Here is an 18,625-nt window from a genome sequence, read left to right on the forward strand (position 1 = left end):
CGAAACTACTTCCAATGGTTTCGATCCTTCATGTTTCACGCCCGCAACAAGGAGAAATAAGATTATCTCACTGAAAATATCATCAAACCAGATGAAAAAGGTGTTGATTATCAGATTTGGAAGAGAGACAACAACCATGTTATGTCCTGGCTAGTAAATTCCATGGAGTCACGCATGGGAGAAAAAATTCTCCTTTATGAAACTGTTGCAGAGGTCTGGGAGACTACAAAAGACACTTAATCAACAGAGACAACACCCCCGAACTGGTGACAATTGAGGGCGTGTTGATGATCTCCAACAAGGTGATTTATCTGTGACAGAGTATTACAACAAACTCCTTCAAAACTGGTAGCAACTGGATGCTTTTGAAAAATATTCTTGGGAAACCACCATTGATCTCAAACTCTACAAGATAGTTATAGAGAATAAGAGGGTCTACAAATTTTGCTTGGGCCTGAATTCAAGTCTTGATGCAGTGAGAATAAGAGGGTCTACAAATTTTGCTTGGGCCTGAATTCAAGTCTTGATGCGGTAAGAGAAAAGAAATTTAGCACAAAACCACTGCCAAGCTTACGAGAAGCTTTCTCTAAGGTTCGAAGGGAAGATAGTAGACGCCAATTGATGCTGGGGACAGAAAAATTAACTACTGGTGAGGAATCATTAGCCTTGGCAGTCCGAAACCAACAGCAGCCAGGAAAAGGGGGAAGGCCATGGTGTGAACATTGACACCGCCTTGGTCATACAAAAGAAATCTGCTAGCAACTCCATGGAAAACCTGCTGATTGGAAGTCAAAGAAAGTAGCACAAAAGGAATGTTGAGGCAACATGGCTGGCAGTTCAGAGCAACTTGCAAACTTTAGCAAAGAGGAACTTGATGGAATGAAAAGGCTGCTACAAGCACAACAAAACCTACTAATTGTTGGATCAGCTTCCATAGCTCAAAAAGGTAACTTTCTTAAGGCTTTAACCGTGAAACAAGAGCACTATAAGCCCTGGATTGTTGACTCCAGTGCTTCTGATCACATGACAAGAGATAAGCGAGTTTTTAATACATATTCTCCTTGTAATGAAGCTCTCACAGTTAGAATTGCAGATGGCTCTTTGGCAAAAGTTGAAGGGACTGGTTCAGTTGTGGTATCTAGGGACATAAAACTCAAATTTGTATTATATGTTCCTAATCTAGATTGCAACTTGCTCTCCATAAATAAAATCACCCAAGAACTTAACCGTATAGCTAATTTTTCTCATGTCTATGAATTTCAAGACTTGACTTTGGGGAGGATGATTGACAGTGTTAGGAGTCATGCCGAGCTCTATCATCTTAAGGTTCAACCAGATTCTATGAGGCAATCTCATCTAGAAGTGAGTGAACCTATTTTTTGTCAAACTAATTCTTATGTGTCTGTCAATGAGTTGAAAAATGAGAGTGAGATTGGTCATGATGTGACATTACAGGTTAGGCCACCCAAGTTTTCTGTAATTATCTAAACTTTTCCCAAGTTTATTCAAAAATAAAAAAGCTATTTCTTTTCAATGTGAAATTTGTCAATTTGCAAAACACTCTCGTAGTTCATACCCAATTCAGCCATACAAATCATCAAAACCTTTTTATATGATCCATAGTGATGTTTGGGGCCCATCTCAAGTTCCAAATATCACAAGAGCTCGGTAGTTCATCTCTTTTATAAATGATCACACACAACTCATATGAATTTTTCTCATGAAAAATAAATCAGAAGTTCCTCAAATATTTAAGAATTTCAAAACAAAGATCAAAAATCAATTTCAAACTTCCATTCAAATACTTTGAACTGACAATGGAAGAGAGTTCTTTAATTCTAGTCTTGGCTCATACCTATCAACTGAGGGAATCATACACCAAAGTTCCTGTGTAGATATCCCTCAATAAAATGGGATAGCTGAGAGAAAGAATAGGCACTTTCTGGACATTGCTAGGTCTTTTTGTGTTTCATCTAATGAACCAAAACCAACTGATTCTTTCAATCTCAAGTTAAGTGTCTATCACATAAAAAGGGAAAAACCAAAGGAATCAGAGACTCTAGCAGATACATTATTATTGTCAACATCTGAATCTGAGGTAAAAATCCCTACATCTGACTTACAGACTATGGAGGAAAATTCTGCAGGCACTAGTTTAAGTGATCATGATAATTCTGATGAGAACCTACCCATTGCACTCAAGAAAGGGGTGAGAGAATGCATAAGTATGCCTATCAATTCTATGTGAGTTATGAGGGTCTATCTTCATCTTACCAAGCATTCACCAGCAAAATCAATTCTATCTCCTTTCCTAATTCAATCCAAGACGCCATGGCTATCCCAGAATGGAGGAAGGCAGTTAATGAGGAAGTTAATGCTCTGGTGAAGAATGGTATTTGGGAAATTACTGATTTGCCTCATGGAAAGAACTTGATCGGGTGTAAGTGAATCTTCACTGTAAAAACAAAGGCAGATGGTAGTATTGAGAGATACAAAACTCGGTTGGTAACTAAGTGGTTTACTCAAACCTATGGCATAGATTATGAGGAGACCTTTGCTCCAGTTGCAAAACTCAACACTATTCAGATATTCCAATCTCTTGCAACAAATATGGATTGGCCCCTCCATCAACTAGATGTCAAGAATGTGTTCTTGAATAGGAATCTAGAGGAGGAGGTCTATATGGACATTCCCCAAAAACTACAAAACTCATCAAACACCAACAAACTATGTTGACTAAAGGAGTCACTTTATGGTCTAAAACAATCACCCCGAGCTTGGTTTGAGAGATTTACCAATGTTATGAAGAGTAATGGGTATATACAGGGACAATCTAATCACACAATGTTTGTAAAACATTCTTCAAATGGATTGACTTCTGTGTTGATTGTCTATGTTGATGATATAGTTCTAATAGGGGATTATGTTGAGGAGTTTCCAAGAGTCAAAGAATTTCTAGCTAGAGAGTTTGAGATCAAGGATCTAGGGAGACTCACATACTTCTTAGGAATGGATGTGGCTAGGTTTAAGCAAGGCATTAGTACAGTTTCTGAAAGAAAGTATGTATTGGATCTTCTTAAAGAAACAGGTATGCTTGGGTGTAAGAACAGGTATGCTTGGGTGTAAACCAGTAGAGACACCTATGGACTACACTACCAAACTTGGTTCAAATAAAGACAATGCCATTGTAGAGAAGGGAAGATATCAAAAACTTGTAAGGAAGCTGATCTATCTCTCACATACTAGGCCTGATATAGCATTCTCACTAAGTGTTGTCAGATAGTTCATGAACAACCCTACTGAAGAACACATGACAGCGGTGTACAGAATCTTGAGATACTCGAAAATGACTCCAAGAAAGGAACTATTATTCAGAAAGAACTCAAGTAGGGAAGTGGAATTGTATTTTGATGCAGATTGGTTGGGCAGGCTCAATCTCAGATAGACGATTCACTTATGGATATTGTACCTATGTTTGGAAAAATCTAACAACATGGAGAAGTAAAAAGCAATCTCTGGTAGCTAGGAGTAGTGCAAAAGCAGAATTCCAAGTTATGGATCATGGTATTTGTGAAGGAATTTGGGTGAAAAGAGTATTAGCCGAGTTAAAGATATCTTCTGAGAGATCAATCTAGCTACTGTGTGATAGTCAATCTACCATCAATATTGCAAAAAATCCAATTCATCACGACCAGACAAAGCATGTGGAAATATATTGGCATTTCATCAGAGAAAAAATAAAAGGGAATGTGATCAAGCCTGTTTACATTCCTTCTAATTTATAAACTGTCGATATCCTTAGTAAAGCACTTCCAATGGCACATTTTGAAGATTTGAGTTGCAAGCAATGCATGATAAATATTTTTAACCTAGCTTGAGGGGAAGTGTTGGAATTCTTTGTTGTAAAGTTTGTTGGATAATCCACCCCACAATCAATGGGATTGATTATCAATCCAAATTAATCCCTCAATCTATGGGATTGATTATAATCAATCCTAATTATTGAGATTGATTGATTGATGTAAATTAAAAATTGATGTAATTAGGATTCCTTTTTTTCCTTAGTTCTAGGGATTTGATTGATTTCTTTCTCCTATATAAATTGTAATCAAGTGGAAGAGAAAGAAAGTACCAGTCCGCGAACCAATTTCTCAAGCTGTAACGGGTGATACTGATGTATTTGTATACAGTTAGTTTACTTTTTTTTTCTCTTTTTCTAATTCAAAATTAGAATGTCTATTCTTCTATTCTATTATATAAGCAAACACCTCATTTTGGTATTCAAGGCCCTGTCAATAAAGTGATTTCCCAAAATATCCGCTATATATTTTGCTTAAAAGAATAAAAATTCACTATGTCAACATGATTTGAACTCAAGACCTATCAGTTAGAACAAATTTGAAAAAAATTTTACCACAATACCAAAACTCATCTTCATTTAAATTTTGCCTTAAAAAAAAGTAAAAACTAAACTACAACCACCGAGCACCATCAAGTGAGTCTTCATTTGGAATCTTTCTTTTCTCCACTTGAACGGGCATAGCATAGGCCATACCTCTAGTTGTTAGTTAAAAACAATAAACAAAATGATATCTAAGTTGAAAAGGTGTTTATGCCTCTAAATATATCTTCAAATGCTGACATACTAATCGTCTTAATTCACATAAATACCTAACTTCTTGATGAGACAACACCACTTTTTAAAATATAAACTCATAATCTATTTGTTTAAAATTGATTAAAATAACATGAGTATTAATAAGATTTATAGAAGAAATATAACAACTTCTGTAAGTGTCATAATTGTAGAGATAAAGCCAAAATGCACCAGTATTGATGCATACTATACCATTAATGAACAGGGAATTGTCAGCCATGGCTGCTTCATGTCCATGCAACTTGAAATAGACCAAGATCAGGCCAGTGGCAAATAATCCATAGCTGCTTGGCAATTCATGCCTAGCCCAATGGCAGCAAGCTTTTCCTCTCCAGGAAATGAGCAAATATATAACAACAGAAAGAAAACATATTTACAAGGGGTGTATTCGTGGCATACAAGCAGGTTCAGGCCATCTCAATAGCAAAGATGGGAACCAGCACTGTAAACAGTGTCAGTGCCACTATAACATGATTAACTGACTGCAAGAAGAGAATGGTTTCAAACTCATTACTCAACCAAGTCTATGAAATCCAAAATTTGCAAATTCATTCACTACTTGGATAATCATGGCAACTCTCCCAGTCATAATCAAAGCTCAAGAAAGCCCAAGGCAAACACAGCACTCCTCCCCCAATGAGCTGGGAGAGACAACATTTTCACCAACAAGGTGCATGCATAGGACATCACTCCTACAAACTTTGTACATCATTATTAATTACAATAAAGTAAAAGGCCGACAACAAATCATCAAAAAGCTAGCACTCACATTTATTACATTGACAAAATAAAGTTACTGAATAGAAGATAGATCATCAAATAACAGGACGGCAAATAGAAAAAAAAGAAATCAAGGAAAAGAAACAACCTCAAGCCGGCGTGCTTGATCAACATTGCCTTCAGGATTTTTCTCTGTCATTACCGTGCTCTCTTGACTAGAAAGCTTTTGTTTCTGATTACCCTCATCAGGACTCAGAAGTGCACTGAGAACATGGATGAGACAGCATAAAATCCCAGAATCAAGGAGAGATTGTTTATCAATAGGCTGCAATCAATTAGATCCATTTATATGTTATAACAGCTTAAGGATGGTAAATGTGACTGTTTAACTGCATAACTCATAGAATAACATCAGCTATTCAATGTGAAGCATTGATTTGGAAGTCAATAATATCCATACAAAGCTAAGATGTCCAGCAGTACAAAAAGCACGACATCAAAAACTCACAGAACATTCAAGGATTTTCAAAATTATGAAGGTCATGTATATACCCCAGAGACAAGGACTTCTACTGCATGTAACAAATTTGAACCAGGCCTGATGCCATCCTACAGAAAAACACAAAATCGTTAGATCGGACACCACATTTTCAACTGGAAGATATTATAATAAAAAAGTGGAGGAAAAAAAAAAAAGAAATAAGCAGTCACTAGAAGGTAGTATATGGATAAAAGCAACAAAAAGGCAAACCTTGGCGACTTCTGAAAAAAAGATTAATACCCTCGTACTATCCAAAGATCTGGATTTGCTACAAATTTTTAACTTCTCAATATCTGTTACAAATGCCCTTCCCACTACAAAAGAAAATATATGCGTCTCAACTAACCTGAGAATCAAAATCAGTAAAAAGTTAGTCAAGATCAGTATAAATTTAAGGAACCAATAGAACTTTATCAATTTCCAAAATATTCCAAAGTATTCTTAAACAATCAGTGTCAGATTAATATACCAAAAAGAACAGAAGCCAGAATCCATAGAGGAAATGTAATTTGTTAAAGTGATGTCCAGGCAATAAATGTGTTATTCATGGTAATTCATAATTTAGTTATGTAACAAATTCCAAAAATGGAAATAAATTCAATATGGATCATTAGGACCTACGACATGAGGTATGATCAATCTAGAATTACCAAGAGAATGCATCTCAAGAGATCAAGTAGCAATGCTGAAATATTTATACATGTTGAAGCACAAGATACTGGTAGCTCATATAGAATACTGGAAACTATGCCCCAACAGGGAATGGTAAAAGAAACAAGAAGGAAAAGAAATAAAGAAAGGAGAAACTGAATGAGAAATAAGTTGAAGGACACGAACTATCCACATTCCATGAAGTCAAGAGAAGAAGAAGGTATGAATATCTTGACTAAATAACTTTTTACAGGAATGATGGTCATCAGTTGCTATCAGTATAGATACAAGGTAAAACACAAAAGGATCAAGAAGAAAAAGTAAATTTCATTTAAAAATGCAATAAGCCCAACAATCTGCAGCTCACTGAAATGGAAAGCATTTAACAAATTAGAAAACAGCTTCCATCCAAGCATTAATCTCCAGGAAAAATGCTACCATGCACTAATTTCATTGGTCTAGATATTACGCCTGGGTTTCCAAGACAATATTCAAGTTTTAAGCCCAGAAGAGACAGTTTGCCTTTTTCTTTAGTAATTTCCTATTCATTTTTTAGGAATTCACAATGTAGAAGTAAGATTAGCACATCACTCTGTATGGCATGGAGCTGGAGAAAAGGTAAAAATATTGCATCCGTGGGATCCTGTTGCAGCTGTACAGACGAATTTGACAATTACCAAAGATCATCATAAATGGTTTAGCAGCTGCCCAGGCAGTACACCAAATGTACATGCCACAAAGCATAAGTTAATGTATTGGTTATAACTGCAGCTCCCAAATGGTGTTATAGATTCCATGATGGCGTAACCTCCTATTTGGTGCACATTCTAATACTGGACCACTTTGGTTAACTGATAGTAACCAAATCTCTGTGATCTACTTACTACAGTAATCTTCTTCGGACAACCTACTGCTTTATAAGCCATCACTACAATAAAATAACATAAATGGGGACTATCTAATTAAAGTTGGTGTAAAAATCCCAATTCTTGCAATGAAGTAGCAGTTTTACAGTTTTGAAACAAAACTACAACTGGACAACCAGTTCTTTTCATAAGAACTACAATTGAATAACCAGCTCATTTCGTTCTTTCCATAATTCTATGTTGATATTTTTTTTCTTTATGGAAATTGAGATGGTACTCGAAGCAAAAATTCAATTAAACGGTATTATGGATGGGGGTGATTAAAATGTAACTTCCACAAGCAAGACAAAAACTGGGATACGAGGTGGAGCGAGTCACTGCACATGGAAGCTCTTCAAATAAGAAGATTTACATTTGCAAAGACAGATGTGAAACTAAGACTGACTTTAACCGGAGAGAACATATGAACTGCTTTTATAGCGCTATTAAGCAAATAAATTATCTCAGGATCACTTTACTCTTGTATTTCCAGCTTCACACACATAGTTTGCAGTTCAATAATGAAATACATGACCTATTAACGTCAGAAACGGAAAAGAACAAGCTATAACAAGAATATAAATATATAAATACTTTAATTTTATCAATTGCCCTGAGCAATAGCAACAATTAATTTTCAGATGAACATAGATCTTCTTTAGTTCATCATCATCACTAGCCTTAATCCCACTAGGTGGGGTCACCCACATAATATATATTTTCCAATTAAATGGCAGAAAACAGTTATACAAGTTGCAAGGAAATATCTTCAAATTGAGTAAGTTTCATAAATATTTGAAAATTGGAACAACAAATTACAGGAGTGTTAACTTCATACATGGTAATTAGTTGAGCTACATTAGCATGCTGCTTTACTAATCTACAGAAAATATCCACAGTCATATTCAACGCCATTTCTTTCTCCTGCACGGAAAAAACAAGAACATTTAGTTTCATATTTTCAAAAACCCAAGAAAAAAGGAAAACCTATGGGAAGATATTACATCTATCTATAAAGCAGGTTGAAAAAAATAGAAAAGGCGGCGAGCAGAGAAAAATAATTGAAAGTAGTAACCTTTTCAGAGCTTGATGACCGGAACTCTTCCCAATGTCTCTTGAAGTCCAATTCCAATTCAATTTTGTCTCGGCTTCAAAAAAGAAGAAGAAGAATAAGAAGAAGAAAGGGAAAAACATTGAAGGAAATTAATAGGAAATTTGACCAGGAAATTGTTTATAAAACGTCTGAACTTGTATAATCGTTAGTGATGTTAAAATTCCACAATAGGGACCATAATCATCTTAAGCATCAAAGCAGTTAGTAGAAATATGAAACCATCTGGGTACTGCCATAAGAAAGTAGAACATAAAACCAATCCAAGAACAGATTGCGAAGAACAATGTATCTTCCTAAACCACTTTACAACCACATCTAACAAAACAAAATTCTTATAGGTTTATATCTTCCTAACGCAAACAAGGTTATTCCGAGCCCAAACCATGGTCTGGGTTCTCCTAGCACCAAGCCAAGATGATAATGAACTTAAACCCTTGTTTGGGTTTGCCCCAAACCCAGGTCTGAGTTCGCCATGAACCCAAACAAAGGGACCCCGGGGAATGTTCGGATAGTACCGTCGATACAACAGAACTTGCCCCACCAAGCTCTACGGGATACCCCTTCATTTTCAGTGGAAGCATGCCACATGCTGAGTTGAATCTACACTATATAATCCAAGACAACAACGGAACGACGGATGTATAAAATTCCTCTAGGACGGCACTAATCGTGGAAAGGAAACAAATCTTGGGGGTGGTATTTCGTTACGATTAAAGAGTTGAAATGACAAACCTTGAAGGCGATGACACGGTGAAGTCTTGTCTGCTTGAAGTGGCATTGTAATCGCGATTGGACGACGAGGAAGATGGAGGCGGCGAGGAAGAGGTGGACGGAGCCTGGGAGAGACCGACTTTTTCTTTGAAGTCCTTAAGCAATGTTACCCATTTCATCGTTTTGCGACGGGATTTCGGAGACGTCTATGCCTTTCTCATCCGATGACTGTCCGTGCGGCCGATCAGTCAGTCCCCGGTAGATCCAACTCCTTCTAGAGAACAACCTAGAAGGACCCTCTCAAGCTCAATATCCCCAAATTTTTCTCAGCCCCAAAATTAAAAAACCTAAAAGGAACAAACGCCGGCACAAGAAAAATTTAGATAGAAATCCTGCGAACGGAGTTGTTGATGCACGAATCCGCCAAAACAACTGATCGATCGGACGATTGAAGGAAGAAAGATCCAGACACTGTTTGTTTGGTATTAGGAAATGTCTCTTGAATTTTCTCCGATCTGTGTGTGTATTGCTGCTCTCCGTATTTTCCTGAAGTCAGATTTTCCAATTATTCTTTCGGATGGGACGACTTTGATTTTAGGAAGAGACGACCAATCAAGCGAAGATGGAAGAGCAGCTCTCTCTCTCTCGCTATCTATCTATCTATTTTCTTTGTTTTTGCTCTTTGTTTGTCTTTCTTCTTCTCCTGGTTTCGGACGGCCTCACCGCGCCTTGTTTCTCGCTCTCCGATATACAAAGCAAAAAACAAAAGAAAAAGAAAAGAAAAACCCTCTCCCACCCTCATCCACGTCAGCGTGGGATCCACGCCTCTCAGGCGTCCACGTGGCATCCCGCGATCTACCGGCCTAATCACGGGAGCCTCTTCCCCCCTTTTCCTTTTTTTAATTTTCTTTCCTGCAGGCAGGGGGCAGACTCCTCCTCTGCCCCGACGGCAATGCCCATCCGCTCTTCTCCTCCTCCGCCGTGGCGTCCTCCGGCTGCCGTCGGAGAATATTTAACTATTAGATCTGTCATTCACGTCATTACATTTAAATTTAATAAATAATTAAATTAATTATTACCCATAGTAACAAATAAATAATACACGTTATTTAAAAAATAATATTATAAATTATAATTAATAACGATACGATTAATTATGTAACATTTTTTTAATAAAATCATTAATTATAACTTTTAATACTATTCTTATATAAACACACACATGAATCTACCTACAAATTTACTTTTTAAAAAAATAGGAGAATAATTCCTTACCATTTCCAACACCCCTTCCCATTTGAAAGTTTGAAATTGAAAAGGATTGAATGAGGATAATTTTAAAGCCCACATGGGTCCATGACTTTTTCAAATTTTTATCCAAGTGAAAGGCTTTTTCTAATTATTCAACCATATTCAAAATAATAATAGACTTAGTATTACTTGGTATTCAAAAAAAAATTAAACCCTCTGCTCAATCTGTAATATAAAAAATGAATCATTGTATGAGTCATTTTAAAAAATAAGTTTTTACTTGTCGAATTTAAATTAAATTTGTATCAAAATAGCATTAAAAAATACCATTTAACCTAAAATAGTCAAAATTGGGATAGATGGGAAGCTATGAACCAACCAAAACGGAGCTCGCTTAAGACCCAATCCAAAGCAACACGACGCTGAAAGAACCCCCATTGGGCAATAAACCCAGCTGCCGTCAAGTCTTTTTAAAGGCTAAAGTGGATTAGGTCAATTTCATTACCCCGCCAAGAGCCTTTATTTTCTATGGTTTGAGGCAATCAATTAGGTGAGAGGAGAAGAGTGGTTGGCACTTGGCTGGTGTCAAAACTCAATGTGAACACCCCCATATTTTCACATTTTGTCGAAAATGATATTTAGGTATTTAATTGTCATTTATATTTGTCATGCATTAATGCACAATTATCATAATTAAGTATCAAATAATATTATCGACTGATTATAAATTTTTTGAAATTTTCTTTTTATTCGAAAAGTTTTTAAATTTTAGATTCATTCTATCAATTCTTAAACTTTTAATAATTTATTACAAATCGTTTCGCATCGTCAAATTTTAATTAATTTAGAATGTGTAATGATTGATTATAAAAATTTCAAATTCTTTTACATTGAATGAGTTTTTTGAGGGATACCCAGTCTTGGATTGGAAGCAATTTGGGTACCCATTTATTTATTCCAAGACATGCATCATACCACGACGTTACCATGATTGTGCAATATAAAAATAAATAATAAATTATTTAAAAATGTCTAATACGCTTAATTATTAAAAAAAAAAAAGAGGAAAATGGAAGGACGTGCATGGCACGTACTATTCTGACCGCGCGGTGACAGTAGAGTTTTGAAAGTGGGTAGGGACCGGACAAAGATATTTGGGGGTGGGTCCCGCCACCAAGCAAAAAGTGTGACGGTGGGCCCCGCTCTTTCATTGTTCCAACTTAAAACTTCGAAGCGCGGCGAAGGCCGAAGGTTGCGGAGTAAACATATAAACGCGTAATGGCATCGGAATGTTATTTAAATATTGTATTTTTATATTATTTGTATATTTATTTAATTTATATTTGTATTAATTAAATATTCAAAATAATATTTATGACAACTTTAATTTATAAATATTATATTAAATAAATAGATACAAAAACAAAGCCTCCGCCCAAGCAAGGGATACAAAACAGAGGCTCGACTCAAGCCTCAACCCATATAATTTAGTTATAGTGTTCAGAGATGTTGTTTTAATGTTCTTGACACGTTTATTATTTTGAAAACGATAAAAATGACTCGAAATATATTTTGAATCGTTGTTGCAATTAATGAAATATTTTGAGAGTATTTCATAAATTACAAAAAAATATTGAAAATGCATTTCCAATGACCAATTATCTTTTATCTATCAACAGCTACTTTATAAGTCTTATTCAATTTTTTTCCTTCTCATTCATGAACGCACTTAAATTTATTTACAGTTTAGCCCTAAACTATTTGTATTTCCAAATCCCAAATATTGTCATCGTCATCGTTCTCTCGCCGTTGCTTCTAGCTGCTCCCTCGTCGTTCTCTTGACAAAGATTGTCATTCCCTCGCTGAAAATCATCATTTTATCGTTGAAATCCTATATTTTTAATGTATATTAAAAAACACATTTACAAAAAAATCTTTATTTTTTTATTTTGTACTTTACATGCGTTTCTACTTTTTATTTTTTAAAAAATATCATTTTTTTTATTTTCGTTTCGTATCGAAAATATTTTTCATTTTTATTTTCGTACAACCTAGTGATTTAACTAGTCTATCAAATTCACTTAAATGATCAAATTCAATCATTTTTATACATATAAAAGTAGGATAGTCTGAAAAAAAAAATATCTCCAAAACTTACATTAATAATTTGCATTTAATACTCATTGCATGAATAATTTGTATTTAGTAATTTGCATTAATAATTAAAATTTTTCAATTACATTGAAATAATAAGTACTATTTACTGTAAAATAAATAATAGATTTTAAATACATTAATTTTTCAATTTTAATCAAAGGTTTTCCAATGCATTATTAAGTAAATATTAAATATTTAATTAATCCGTCAATCAATCAAAAATAAATACTATTTATGAAGAATATGAATAGATGCTTAAAGTATTAATTAAGTCACATAAAATTGTTCATTAAATAAAATCTTATCTTTATATAATATAATAATATATAATATATTATATTAAAGTAGAATAGTTTGTAATTTTTTTTTCTTCCAAAAATCTGCCAAGCTGTTTTTGACTCTAAAATTTGTATTAAATTTGCATGAGTTTTATGATAAATATTAATAGACAACTTGAACTATTAATTAAGTGATACAAAATTATTCATTTATTTAAAATCTTATCTTTATATCTTTTTTCTCTCTCTATATATATATAATATTAAAATAGGATAGTCAAACAAAATATTTTGCCAAGTGTCAATCAATGGTGAATTTTCTCCCTAAAAAACTTGCATTAAATCAAAGGTAATGATTAATTAATTATTAATTTTACTTTAATAATTATATTATAGTCTTTAAAATTTGATATCTTAACAAATTCATAAAAAATTATTTAAGGTTATCAAATGTTTGGGTTTTTCAATGCTAATTAATATTTAAAGTATCACATTTTTAAGATTATAGAATAAATCAAAATTTATATTTTTAAAATTTTGTTATTATTAAAAAACTTATTCTTACTCACATTTAAGAATTTTAATTTATATTTATAATATGATAAATAGAAAATAACGAACGTTTTTGAGTGGATATATTATAAATTTTATAATATTTATTTATAAATAAATATAATATAATAAATAAAAAATATAATTATTTTACTAAGTGACTTACCTAATGTGTTAATTATTCTTTAGCGCATTGAATGGTGGTACATTGAATTAAAAGTGTTCTCAATTAGCATATTGAATAGCAAATAATTAATTAAACTTAAATTTTCATAAAAGACTTAATATTAAAAGAAAAAAACTGTAATTATCAATTATGTTATAATTATTTAAAATAACGAGTTTAATATTTTATTTTTAAATTAAACTCTTTCGTGTATCATACGACTTTACCACTAGTTTGTATAATATAATTATATGCTTCATCGATCTTCTCAACAAATCTATTTAAAAGCACGATTTTTCATAAATTAAGTACCTCATTAATTATGCATTGAATATATTCTTATTAGGGATCGAGCCTCACTCTTTTTTTTTTTGTAGATAGAGAAGGTTCGAATTAGTTCGAAATAAAACATTATTATAAATATCTCAAAATGGAGAAGGTCCAAACAAAAAATTAGTATGACCATTGTTTGAATTGGGTAATCACCAGTCAAAAAACCTGTCATCAAATGTCTTATATGAAAAATGTATTTATAATTTAGATAGTATATCGTGTACATAGAAAATTTTCATTCATATTTTGTATATTTTATAAGGTACCGGTGCGTGTAAGGCGTCCGTGACCATGGGAAACGAAAGATACGACCATGGCATTATCCCGTGATCAATGTTATATTATTTATTTATTGTCACGCTTTGGACCAAATCATAGCATGAAATTCAAATGCAACTACTCGGCTAGCATAAGAATATATATTATATGGCCAACTAATTTATATACCAACGTGCTATAACATGGAGAAATAATTATAATAAATATTACTATGTTGTAATTAGGGATGTGTAAATAATTGGTCTGATTATCGAACTAATCGAAATTCACTAATCGATTAAATCGAATCGGAAAGTAAAATCGAACCGAACATATTGATTAATCCGAAAAATCAAACTAACCGATAACTAAAAAAATTGAACCAAATTAATTAAACAAAAATAAACGTACACAAAAAAAATATATATATCGAAGAAAACTAAAGTAACCAATATAAAACACACAAAATTAAATAAAATAACGTCGTTTTATAAACATCAAAATAATATTATTTAAAAATTTGGTCGGTTCGATTAATTTAATTATTTTAATCAAAAAATCGAATCAAAATTTGAATTTTTGAAAAAAATTAACCGAACCAAGAAGTTTGATCAATTTGATTAGTTAAGATAAATTGAAGTTTTGTTCTCCCTTATTGCAATGTACAAGATTAAGCTACCCATCCCAAACTAAAATATGTATACTACTCTTCTCCATATAATAGGTTTTTATATTTGTTAACACTTAAAAAAATTATATCTATGCATTAAAAATTAAAATAGTTATTATGCCTCAATTAATTTTAAACACTCACACATAATTCTATTATTACAAACTAATTAAAAATAAAAATACAAAAATATTACATTTTAAGTAGGGCAGGCAATTTTTGACATAGCCCGATTACACAACACGACACGATACAGAATTAAGCAGGTTAGGGTTGGGGCTAATCGGGTTCAAGTCATAAACATGTCAACCCATTTATTACATGATTATTTTCGTGTCTTAGGCGGATCAACCCGTCTAACCCGTTTACACACGTAATGATCCGTTTAATTAAACGGGTTAATGAGTTAACCCGAACACGTTAATACGATTATACATGAAATGACACGTTTAATTAAAAGAATTAGCGAGTTGATCTGAACACATTAACACGAAAATACACGAAATAACACGTTTAAAACTAATTTATAAAAATAAATTAAAATTTATTATAATATTAAAAAAAATATTATGTATTCAAAAATTCCCATTCATTTTGGCTTGCACATGACTACCTAAGCCCTGGCCATAAACCTACAAACCCTCCCAAATCCCATTCTCGTTCCTTTTTTCACTCAAGCCCGCTGCCAACCACGGCCCACCGGCCACTCCTTGCCCTTTATTCTTGCTCTGGCTCCATCGCTCCCTAACGCCATCTTGCTTCCTTGCTCTTGTAGCCTCCTCCACGATTTGTCGCAGCCTCGCCCTCGATTTGGGGGCTTCGGCCTCTATCTCGCCAATCTCACTCTCTCTCGCCACCTTGGCCTCGCCCCTCACCCTCGCCAACCACCGGGCCTGCCTGGCTCCATCGCTCTCCAGCTTCGCTCTCTCGCCACCTTGGCCTCGCCCCTTGCCCTTGATCTCGCTCTCGCCACCTCAATCTAGCCCTCACTGCCTCAATCTCGCTCTCGCCACCTCGATCTCGCCCTCGCCAGCCATCGGGCCTGTCTGACTCCATCGCTCTCTAGCCGCCTCGCCGGCCTCGGCCTCGCTTTTGCTTGCTACTGCCTCTCCAACTCGACCCTGCTTAACTGATGTTGGGTTAATTGATGTTAGGTTTCTCGAAAATAAGTTTGTTAATGTGATGTTAAGATTGATGTTAGGTCAATTGCACAATGCACATAATAAGTTTGTTAATGTGATGTTAGGTCAATTGCATAACGCACGTAATTTGTGAATTAGTTATTGATTGTGCGTGAATACAATTTTATATGTGTATTCAATAGTTTTTTTATGCATTCAATAAATTTTTACATGTTACAGGTAAACAAGTTGGACGGGTTAATAGGTGACACATCATAACCCGTTTAAATTAAACGGGTTAAACATGTTAACAGGTGACACGACACAGTACGTTTAATTAAATAGATCATGTCGTGTTACACGTTTAATAAACATGTTGTGTTCGGGTTTAAAAAATTTGACATGATTATTAAATAGGTCATGTTCGGGTTAGTCTGATAAGTGTTATACGTGTGTCTCGATACGACACAATTATGACCCGTCAACCTATATTGCCACCCTTACTTTTAAGCGGTGAAAAGGGCACGAATTGATGATTTGAGAAGAACAAATAAAAAATACAAGTAAATAAATATAATCGCTAACTTTAATTAATTACTCCTGAAATCTAAACAAGCTCTTAATTTATTTATAAATAAGTGCAAAAGCCAATCCATCTCTATTCTAAGCTAAATTTAATTTATTTTTGAATTATGAAAGCAAAGTAATTTTCAAAATTTGAAATTAAAAGCACAATAAAAGTATTTATAAATTCATCAAAACCAGTATTTACGCATTGTGTGTTTAAAATTCCAAACAAAAATGATCTGAAATTCAATTTTGAAGCCCTTAGCTTGTTTTAACTTGCTCTATTTGCACAAAAAATAAATGCACAACTCAATTTTTAGTAGATTCTTCATTAATTATTATACTCGATACAAAAATAACGTAATAGTTATGTAATAAATACATAATTAATAAGGTATTTTTAATATTAAAAAATTAAGATTACGTTCTCTTTGTTATTTTTAAAAATGTATTTTCAAAAAAAAATTATACAAAAAACCCAAAATAATAAAAAGTTTTTTATATGTTTTCATCTAAAATAAACTCCAAATTCAAAACACGAAAAACATGTGTTCATTTTTTGTGTTTTGATATTCTATTTCCCTCTTCCTTTATTCCTTATCTTCAAGCCATAATCGCCGACTACCGCTTTCTTTTATTCATCTTGTTGGTCCCTTAAGGTATTGCCACTTAAGAGGGAGGTGAATTGAATGATTAAAATTTTTCTCAATTTTAATAAACATTATTGATTAAATATTTTATTGAAAATATATTTGATAAATATAATAAATTATGTTTAAGATTAATAATACATGCAAACCACAAGATATAAGAAAAATAAATAATATGAGGCACAATACAATTTATAGTGGTTCGGTGTTTCCACGCACACGTAATCCACTATCCCAAGATCTAACCACCCTTGGGATTCCACTAAATCAAAATCATCAAGGTTTCCACACTAACTTACATTGGAAACTAGATACACACCTAGATTACAATAGGTTCTGGGCAATTACTTCACCAAGGTTTTCTCCTTAACTTACATTAGAAACTAAATTCACTTGGATTTTAACGGATCTAGGAAACCTATACAATACTCAATAATAATTTAAATTTTACAAATAACTTGTCGACGCTTGAACACACATAAGTAATTAAGAACAAATTATACAAGGCAATAATATTTAAATAAATAAATAAACAATGACCTTAGTTTGAATGGAGAATATCAGATTCGGTTTTACGATTTCTTTTTTTCCTCCTGCCTTGTGGCTCTTCGGTGGGTGAACAATGAATCTTTGAGAGCCTTTGAATACTTGAAAATTAGCTTGAGAGATTTTGAGAGATTTGGATATGCAATGGATATTCAAAAAATGAGCTTAGGGGTATTTATAAGCATTTTAGCCACTAAAAAAACGGTTAATATGAAGTTTGAAATTCAAAAAATGTTTAGGCTTTCTCAAACAATAAAAAAACATGTATCACATTTAATTCAAAATAAATTTACTTTTTGCATGAGAAATCAATATTTGAAAATTCAAACATAAGTTTTGAGACATAAATTATTAAAACAAAATAACATGTCTAAAAACAATCTCCTTTAATTCAAAATAAATTTACTTTTTGCATGAGTAAGAGAAAACATGTTTAAAACCAATCCTCTTTAATTCAAAATAAATTTATTTTTTGTATGAGAAAGAGAAAACATGTCTAGAAGTAATTCTCTTTTAATTTAAAATAAATATACTTTTTGCATAAGTAATAAAAGCATTTATTAATAAATAAAAAATCAAACATGAACTTTTGAGACATAAATGATCAAAAGAAGGGAACATGTTTAAAGACAATCTATTTTTAATTCAAAATAAATTTACTCTTTGTACTCACTTTTAATTCAAAATAAATTTATTTTTTTATATGAGAAAAAAATACATTTATATCATACAAATATTTTTGTTAATCATTAAAACTTAATTAATATAAGTAAGTTG

The 18,625-nt window shown here is 33.0% G+C and overlaps 2 protein-coding genes across 2 annotated transcripts in view; both read right to left on the reverse strand.

Annotated features, from left to right (window-relative positions):
• LOC127786481 (protein SPIRRIG-like) overlaps positions 1-10,032 on the reverse strand; it is a 32,757-nt gene extending 22,725 nt beyond the window's left edge. Inside the window, exons 1-6 of the mRNA XM_052313903.1 lie at positions 9,321-10,032; positions 8,550-8,622; positions 8,313-8,398; positions 6,129-6,264; positions 5,930-5,986; positions 5,526-5,702 (exon numbers count right to left, since the gene is read on the reverse strand). Coding sequence (XP_052169863.1) covers positions 5,526-5,702; positions 5,930-5,986; positions 6,129-6,264; positions 8,313-8,398; positions 8,550-8,622; positions 9,321-9,478 — 687 coding nt within the window. The 5' untranslated portion in view covers positions 9,479-10,032. The remainder of the gene's footprint in view (positions 1-5,525; positions 5,703-5,929; positions 5,987-6,128; positions 6,265-8,312; positions 8,399-8,549; positions 8,623-9,320) is intronic.
• LOC127786488 (autophagy-related protein 9) overlaps positions 1-18,625 on the reverse strand; it is a gene marked incomplete in the record, with an annotated part of 1,007,132 nt that overhangs the window by 722,441 nt on the left and 266,066 nt on the right.

The sequence above is a fragment of the Diospyros lotus genome, chromosome 12 (genome assembly GCF_014633365.1).
Source record: "Diospyros lotus cultivar Yz01 chromosome 12, ASM1463336v1, whole genome shotgun sequence".
Classification (NCBI taxonomy): domain Eukaryota; kingdom Viridiplantae; phylum Streptophyta; class Magnoliopsida; order Ericales; family Ebenaceae; genus Diospyros; species Diospyros lotus.